The 8,317-nt window shown below is 45.3% G+C and overlaps 2 protein-coding genes across 4 annotated transcripts in view; both read right to left on the bottom strand.

Annotated features, from left to right (window-relative positions):
- Positions 1–4,288, bottom strand: part of NKTR (natural killer cell triggering receptor) — a 46,529-nt gene extending 42,241 nt beyond the window's left edge. For 2 of the 3 annotated variants that reach the window (XM_045295044.1, XM_045295046.1), the window contains exons 1-2: positions 4,203–4,266; positions 3,970–4,050 (exon numbers count right to left, since the gene is read on the bottom strand). In XM_045295044.1, coding sequence (XP_045150979.1) covers positions 3,970–4,027 — 58 coding nt within the window. In that variant the 5' untranslated portion in view covers positions 4,028–4,050; positions 4,203–4,266. Of the gene's footprint in view, positions 1–3,969; positions 4,051–4,202 lie in introns of all 3 variants that reach the window. The other variant, XM_045295045.1, reaches the window with a different exon arrangement.
- A 2,558-nt stretch (positions 4,289–6,846) lies between these two features.
- Positions 6,847–7,101, bottom strand: LOC101643515 (28S ribosomal protein S21, mitochondrial-like). The gene has a single exon (XM_045294993.1). It carries the CDS (start codon positions 7,099–7,101, stop codon positions 6,847–6,849), a length of 255 nt encoding a protein of 84 aa, XP_045150928.1.
- Positions 7,102–8,317: the final 1,216 nt, after the last annotated feature.

The following is an 8,317-nucleotide window of genomic DNA, read 5'->3' as shown; positions in this document are numbered from 1 at the left end:
GGGCAATGAATGTACAAATGCGCTTTACACAATTGATGTATGTATAGATTGTGATAAGAGTTGTATGAGCCCCTAATAAAATGATTAGAAAAAAATAGTGGTGGAATAAACTAGAAAAAGGTACCAATAATGGTTGTACAACATGAAGACTATAATCAATGACACTGAATTATACATACAGAAGTTGTGGAATTAGAGAATGCTTTGTTGTGTACAATTTTGCTAAAATTAAAAAAAATAATAACTACATGAGTAACAATGGTGCGAGGAAGAAGTAAATGTTCTAAAATTGAATGTGGTGATAATTGTACAACTTTTTTTTTTTGGTTTAATTATTTTTTTTTAATCATTTCATTGGGGCGCCTACAACTCTTGTTACGAGCCATACAATTGTATCTGACATATTCGTACATATATTCCATCGTTCTTCTCTAGACATTTACTTTCCATTGAGCCCTTGGGATCAGCTCCTATTTTCCTTCCCTACCCACCATGTATAACTTCTTTCTTGATGTGACTGAATTATTGAATTATACGTCATATGGATGAAGTGCTAATAAAACTATTAAAAAATTGTAAGGAACGGTCTTATAATAATTATTTTTTAAACCCAGTCCTGCAATTATTTTAAATAAGAATATTACTGGATTCACAGAGGGAAAACTTACATAAAGTTTTCTGCTTTTAACACATACTTGGATTCATTTGGTGTCTTTATAATTCTAAATTTTGCTATCAACTACACACATTTCTGATAGTAATGGAAAAGAATATGTTCTATGCAATACTCAGCTCACTTTGTATCAGTATTTCTGGATCTGATCTTCCCTTATCAAAGTAAATCAAGGAGATGACTTTGTACTTAGAACCAGTGAATTACTAACTATGCACTAAGCCAAGAGCATCAGCTAAGTAACAATAAGGTATATAATGAGTAAACCAGGTGCCACTGAGACAGTTCCAATCCAGGGTGACCCTCTAAGTTTCACTGCAAAACTGAGCTCCATAGGGTTTTCTATGGTTGTTTAGGAAATAGATCATAATGCTTTTCTTCTAAAGCGCCTCAGATCATCAACCTCTCCTTTATTGTCCTACCTATCAGAGACTGACAATGAATAACATACATACTCACTGCCATCAAATCAATTCCCACTGTTAGCAGCCCTACAGGGCAGGATGGAGCTGCCCCTGGGGGTTTCCATGACTGTAACTCTTTATGGGAGTAGAAAGCCTCATCTTTCTCCCTCAGAGTGGCTGGTGGTATCAAACTACTGATCTTGTTAGCAGCTCAAAGAGAAACCCTTATGCCACCAGTGCTGCCTTAATGCCATATATATATGTGCCATATATACTAATGGTTAAGTCTTACAGAGTAGGACACCTCTCTTCAGACCACTAGAAACCACAACTGTTGCCAATGAGTTGATTCTAACTCATGGCAGGTGACCTTGTGGGGCGGGGAGAACTGCCCCATTGGGTTTCCAAGGCTGTAATCTTTGGGGAAGCAAGTGCCACAGCTTTCTCCTCAGGAGAGGCAGCCGGTTCAAAGTGCTGATCCACTGCTTTGCCATTGACCTGTTGGCTAGCTGCCATGTGCTTTACCACTGTGCCACCAGGGCGGGTCCCTCTTTATACAACTGAAGTCATCTTGTATTTTAAAAAATCAAGTATTTATTACTTAGATAATATACTCAAAAGTGTTAAGAGAAGCATTACATGAGATCAAGCCATAGGAAATAGCCCATTATCAAGTCATTTAGCCTAAAACAAAGTAAGTATGACTCAGTGTTCTCAAGAGTGTCCGTCACCTCTGCCAGAATAGTTATAATAAACTGTATGGAACGCGGGGACATTTACCAAGTATGTTCTGACCAGTTTTCACCATAAAAGTAATTTGCAAATCTAGGATCTGAGCACGTACTAAGAGTACTTAACATGATACAGAAACTTGGTGCATCTAATTTCTACTTTTCAGGGAACTATAATCTTTCCTTCTTCAAAGTCTGGCAATAGAATGAAAGTTAAGAGCTGTCAAGGGTCAAAACATAAAAGAGTGAAAAACAAATCTACAGAAAAAGTCCACACCATTTCTAGCTGACAGAGTGCAAGTCCTCACTATGGCTGCCAAGCCAGTCCACACTATTCACTCCGGACCTCTACTCCAGCCAGGGGGGCTCCCCCTGGTCCCCAACAGGACCAATCCCCACAGTCTTGTAATTAGTTTTCCCTCAACCGGGGAACAGAGTGGCGCACCTGATTAACTTTGGCCAAGAATCGAAAAGGCTGCTGCTTTTAATCTACCCGATGACCTAATTGTGAAAAATCACAGCTGTTGAAAACCCTCTGGGAGAACAGGTTTGCTCTGAAACACCGTGAGCCGGACTAAGCTTGACAGCAACTGGTTACTAACAGGAATGTGTGTGCATTGGTGATTCAGCAGAGATAAGCGCTTGCTTACTAGTGCCCACCTGTCACTAGAGGCTTGAGAGTCACACGGCGCTGAACAGATTTTCAGTGGAACTTCCAGACCAAGACAAATTAGAGAAATAAAGCCTGGCAAGCTACTTCCCAAAATCAGTCAGTGCAAACCCTGGGAACCCAATCCACAACCCGTGGGGGAGGACCGCACCCAGAGCCATTGGTTGTACTGTGCACAAGGCTGCTACAAACTGGGGGGCAACTGGGCAGCAAACCATGACCAGGAGCTCGAAGGCATCTCAAGGGTACCCATGTGATTCACTTTCACGTCTTCCACCTGTCTGCTTACAACGCGATCTCACAAAGTCAAAGTGACCTTCCCTGACCACCAATTAAAATGAGCACCCATACTGCAAGCCACTATGCTGACGTAGTTGTCTAGCCCAAAAGAAAATAAACTATCAAGAGGACTTGGTTTTATTCACTGATAATGTAAGAGCATAGCAGCCCTTCACTCGCAAGAATCTAAACAAGGTGCTGCACACAGACAGTATGGCTCTCCAATTAAAACTTGTCTCCTACTAGGGGGCTTCAAAATGTTAATGGGGAAAAAACATTAGTTAATGAGAAACTGGAATTAATCTATAGTGGAATTCTCTCACGAACTTTTGAAGCCCCCACGTATACCAAAACAAAACCACCACCACCCCCTAAACAACAAATAAAGCATCCTGGTTCCTTCAAATGAAATAACGAATTGTTTGGGAGGAAACATTTGGTTTTTGACAAAACATCCTCAGGAATGGCTAGATTCACTCACTAGAGGCCAATCACTCATGCGAAGTATTCGCATACTGCAATTCTCCCGCCACGGAATTCTCTAGTTTATCACAAAGGGCGATAGCTTATCCGTTTTCCCACGAACCAAGGCATTCAGGCTCGAGATTCTTATGGGAAGTAGAGGTGGAGTTACCACAGTCGTGTTGTTTTAGGATTAGAAAGCATAAATGACACGTTTTAGGATTAGAAAGCATAAATGACACGTTTTAGGATTAGAAAGCATAAATGACACGTATTAGGATTAGAAAGCATAAATGACACGAGTCCCAACCTCAAAGTACAAACCAACCCCGCCGCCCACGGGCCGATTCCGACTGATAGCGACCCTACAATCTTCACGGGAGCGGATAACCTCATCTCTGTCCTGCTCAAAGTGCAACGGGCAAGAGAAAAGGGCATTTGGGGGGTTGTCTCCTAGAGACGCTGGGGAGGGGGGGGTCCAAAAGGGCTGTGACCTCTTTCTCGGTACCAGGCGGGATACGAGGATTCAGCCTGGGGGCTCAAGGAAGGGGGCGTGGGGTTTCCGAGGATGAGGCCAAAATTCCCAGGAAGAGGGGGGGAGGGGTGACTCTTCTCCATTAATATCCTCTCAGGAGAAGTGACTACGCCGCCCCGCGCCCTAAACGGCCTGAGGAGAGTTGGGGGTCGGGGAACCCCTCCCCCCGGCTCTGGCAAGCCCAGGCCCCAGCAAGGTTCAGGTCTCCCGCTCACCCGGCTCCCGGTTGATCTCGATGTCGAAGTGACACTGTGGCCGGTCCTGCGCCCCCATCGCGACCCAGGCGGCGGCGAGGGCTGGGAGAGAGGAGGAGGGAAGCGGTCAAGAAGCGGGCTGAGGCGGAGCACGCGCCAGGTCGCCCCGAGTCGGCCGGCCGCGACTGAGGAGGCCGCGACTGGGGGCTCCCTCCCGCCCCGGGTCTCCCGGTCCCCTTGCAGCGCGCGCACACCTGCAGGCGAGCTTTCACCTGGCTGGCCTCCAGCCTGAGCAGCTCCGTGTGAGCAGAGGAGAAAAACACTGCCACCTCAGCCAGAGCCCAAACGCCACTAACGGACCCGCCACCCCCTCCCGGAGCCCAGCCTCCAGGTGCCACGCCAAACCCCGCGAGAGGGACACAAATACCGCGATAGCACGGGCTTGAAGGGGTTGGTTAACTGAAGGGGGCCCAGGGGGCGTGAGCATGGGGGCGGGACCGGACGGTCTCCTCCTGCCTACAGCCCCGTGCGTCTGTGCCTGCGCTGGTCGTTTTGCCCCGGTCCCTTGGTCGCGCCTGCGCGCTCTACCGCATCTTGTCTTCTCCGGGCCCTAGAAGTTACTGCACTTTGCGACATCGCGAGATTTCTGGGCGGTAGCGACTTTGGCCTCCCCAACACTGCACACCCACGCAGAGTCGCTACGAAAATGTTCTGAAATTAGACTGATGGCTTCACCCCAAAGGCAATATTCTCTTCTAAAGTGACCAGACGTCCCGATTTTTGGAAAGAATGCACGACAAGCTAGGGAACAGTCTATTTGGTCCATATAAACCAAATTTTTAATCAAGAACCCCCCGCGGTGTCCCGCTTTAAATCTGGTCACCTTACTTTAGACTGAAGTGCCCTTCCACTTGGTTCACGCTTCCGTCCCAACATCCGTGAGATAACAAATTTCTGTCCCTATGCTTATTGACCATTTCACATCTTTTGTGAATTAGTTTCCTGTTTTGTGTTTTTTCCCCCCTTAATCACTGTGTTAGTGTGGGTACTTTAGAGAAACAAATCCACAGAAACTCATATATAAGAGTTTTATATAAAAGGTAAGTGCACATAAAGAAAACATCCCAACCCAGTGCTGCCCAAACCCACAAGTCCAACATGAGCCCATATGTACAACACCAATCCACAAAGCCCTCCTCCATCTCACAAAACACACACTATGACGCCGACTGCAGGAGGAAAGCCGAATCAGTGAACTTGTAAGCATCTCAGCGCTGGCAGGTGTCTTTACATGGGTGCTCCCAGGGCTGCATCGGGGTAGGTCCATGTGGCTTCTCCTCAGGGTTGTCTTGCAGGAAGTGAGCCTTACTAGCTAAAGCAGGGAACTGGCACCCTGGTCCGACCATCACAAAGCAAGAGACCTGAGAACTAGAAAGGTGAGGCTCACTGAGCCATTTATTGCTCCACCCTTCAATTAACCCCAGGTGTTTATTAGCCAGGTTGGCACAATAAACAACTACCTCAATCATGTTCTTTGCCTTCAAAATTCGTAGGTGCTTGGGATGCAAGTTCTGTGTTAATATACGATTGTGTGTAATATATGATTGTTAATACATGAGCTGTTAAAGTCTCTAATCATGATGCCTTGTTCTTCATATAGTCCAGGATTTCCAATTATATGCTCAGAATACAGATCTGATGTGTAAAGAGTACAACCCTGACGCATACCTTTCCTGATTTTAAACCAAGCAGTATCCCCTTGTCCTGTATTGAACCAAAACGAACCAAAATTGCTTCCATCAAATTGAGTCTAACTCATAGCGACCCCAGAGGCCAAGATAAAACTGCCCTTATGGGTTTCCGAGGCTAAGGAGCGGAGCGCTGGCCGTTTTCAGAACTGCTCAGATCTGTAGTTAGCAGCCCAATGGGAACCCACAATGGACTGAATGTTCTGTATTGAATGCTCTGTGTACAGATTCCCAGTGAACACAATGAAGGTTCTGGAATTCCCTTTCTTCTCAATGTGACCCATAATTTGTTACAATCCGCACAGTTGAATGCCATTGCCTAGTTAACGAAACACACACAAACATCTTTCTGGTAGTCTCTGCTTTCAGTTAAGATCCATCTGATGTCAGCTATGATAAACATGCCCCACATCCTCTTCTGAATGGGACTCGAATTTCTGGCACTTTCTTTTATTTTGGCTGCAACCATTTGGAATCCTCTTGAGCAGGATGTTACTTCCGTGTGCATCCACGATGCTGTCCGGCGATTTCCACCTCCTGTTGAGTTGCTTTTCTTTGGAATGGACTGGAACAGTTATCTCTTCCAGTCAGATGGCCACGTAGCTGTCTTCCAAATTTCTGGGCACAAATTAGTGTGTTGTTCTTTTTAGTAAATAGGAGTCATATCACTTCATCTGTTACAGCAAATGATACGGCGGTCTTTTTTGGTTGTGGATGTTTCAGAGGCAGAACTTACTCCAAATACATACATGCTGCTTCTCCTCTTTACGGAAATGTTGGAGGTGGGGGTGAGGGAGAGGTCACAGTGGGGTGTATAGTTCAATACAGCATTAACAGATAAGGTTCTGGCTTAGATTTCATAAAAATTGAGTGAAAAATATGAAGATACTTCAAATGTTCATAGAATTTTCCCACGATTTTTGAAGCCCCTGCACAATAAATATATTCTATACGTTAGAATAGTTTTCTCAGTACTGCTCCTGTACTACTTTTGGCTGTTTCTTTTTCAGTTAATAAAACAGAGAGCCCACTGATGACAACTGGAACTGCCTCTGTTACATGCAGGCCTTCTTATACACGTGATGGGGTTTGTTGTAGGGAAAGGTTAGAGAAATGGGTTCCAGAAAATAATTAAGATACACAAATCCCCTCAGCAAGGATCTTTCCGATTTTTCCACATCAAGAAGTTGATCTTTCCAGTCATTTCCGTATTGTAGATCCTTTGGCAGTTTTCGTAGCGTTCCCGCTGTCTCCTGCGGCACGGCTTCTTATAATACTGCCTTCGCTTGATGTCCTCAGTGAGTCCGTCCATGGTGAGGATTCTGCTGCGAGTCCTGTAGGCCCCTTCCACGTTTCCTTCCTGTACCATCACTGTCCTGGCAATGAACTTCAGATATTTTGCCATGACCTTGGATTTAAAATTCTTCTCTCCACTGTCCCCAAGCACTCAGTGTCCCCATAACCGGAGCCATCCCACACTAGGGTGGTCTTTTTAATGACCTTTTGCGTTCTGTTTTTATGCCGATGTCACACTTTCGTTTTGTAGTTTTATAGTACATGTCAATAGCAGGTTTGCTTGGTTTATAAAGTGTTTCTGTACCTGTGTAAAGCACAGTCTGACCTTCGGCCTTTCCATACCATCCCTTACAGAGCTTTCCAGTACTACCTCCTGAGAGGCCAGTCTCTATCGGAGAACAGCCTCCAGGATTTTAATGTGGAACCTACGTTGAATTGAGAAACCAGTGGTGCTGGATGGTATTTGACTTATGATGTCACAGCTAACCCCTCCCCCCTTTTTTCTTTTCCATTTACCGTCTAGTCAATCACAACTCACACAGGCCTCCTAGGTTGCAGGGCAGGACTGCTCTGTGGACAGCTTTTGAAGCTGTGACTTTTCAGAAGTCTACCCGGCCTTTCTTCCTAGCTACCTCCAGGTGGGTTCAAAGTGGGTTCATCAGGTTAATTGTTGCACTGTGTCACCATTGCCACCATCCAGTGACTCCAGCACCATTTAAAGGCTTGGGGGTTAACTTTTTTTTTAATTGTGTGAAATTTGTATACTGAAATATTTGTCATGTTGGTCAGTTTTCTAAGTTTTGAAATGGGTTGGCAATGCTGCTTTCCATACCAGGACCAGTGAGGACAGGACAAGAACAAGTAACCAGCTTTGTAACAAGTAGGCTTCAGAGCTTAGGGATGAGATGACATCTTTTGGGGTGTACTTAAAGCACTTGACATTTAGACTTCATTCTTAACTGCATCCATCCAAAGTCTCTTCCCTGCTTCCCACCATTGGTTGTTACCTGGGGTAGATCACTTGGATCTTCTGAAGGTGTTTCCTTCCGTGTCAAATAAAACCCCAAACCACTCTCATGACAAGTGGTGAGAGTGGCAATACCGGAGGGTGGAGGAAAGGTGGGGTAGAAAGGGGGAACCGATTATAAGGATCTACATATAACCTCCTCCCTGGGCGATGGACAACAGAAAAGTGGGTGAAGGGAGACATTGACCAGTGTAAGGCATAACAAACAGAAAATATGGTGAAGGGAGACGTCGGACACGGCAAGATATGACAAAATAATAATTTATAAATTATCAAGGGCTCATAAGGGAGGGGGAGC

The sequence above is a fragment of the Echinops telfairi genome, unplaced genomic scaffold (assembly GCF_000313985.2).
Source record: "Echinops telfairi isolate 266 unplaced genomic scaffold, ASM31398v2 ScPeMD7_4225;HRSCAF=4972, whole genome shotgun sequence".
NCBI classification, from domain to species: Eukaryota; Metazoa; Chordata; class Mammalia; order Afrosoricida; family Tenrecidae; genus Echinops; species Echinops telfairi.
Note: the sequence above shows the minus strand (reverse complement) of the source record. Positions and strands in the feature narration are given on the sequence as shown.

Bases quoted from the DNA above. Each gene is read 5' to 3' on its own strand.
- LOC101643515 (XM_045294993.1), bottom strand. From the start codon at position 7,101: ATGGCAAAATATCTGAAGTTCATTGCCAGGACAGTGATGGTACAGGAA.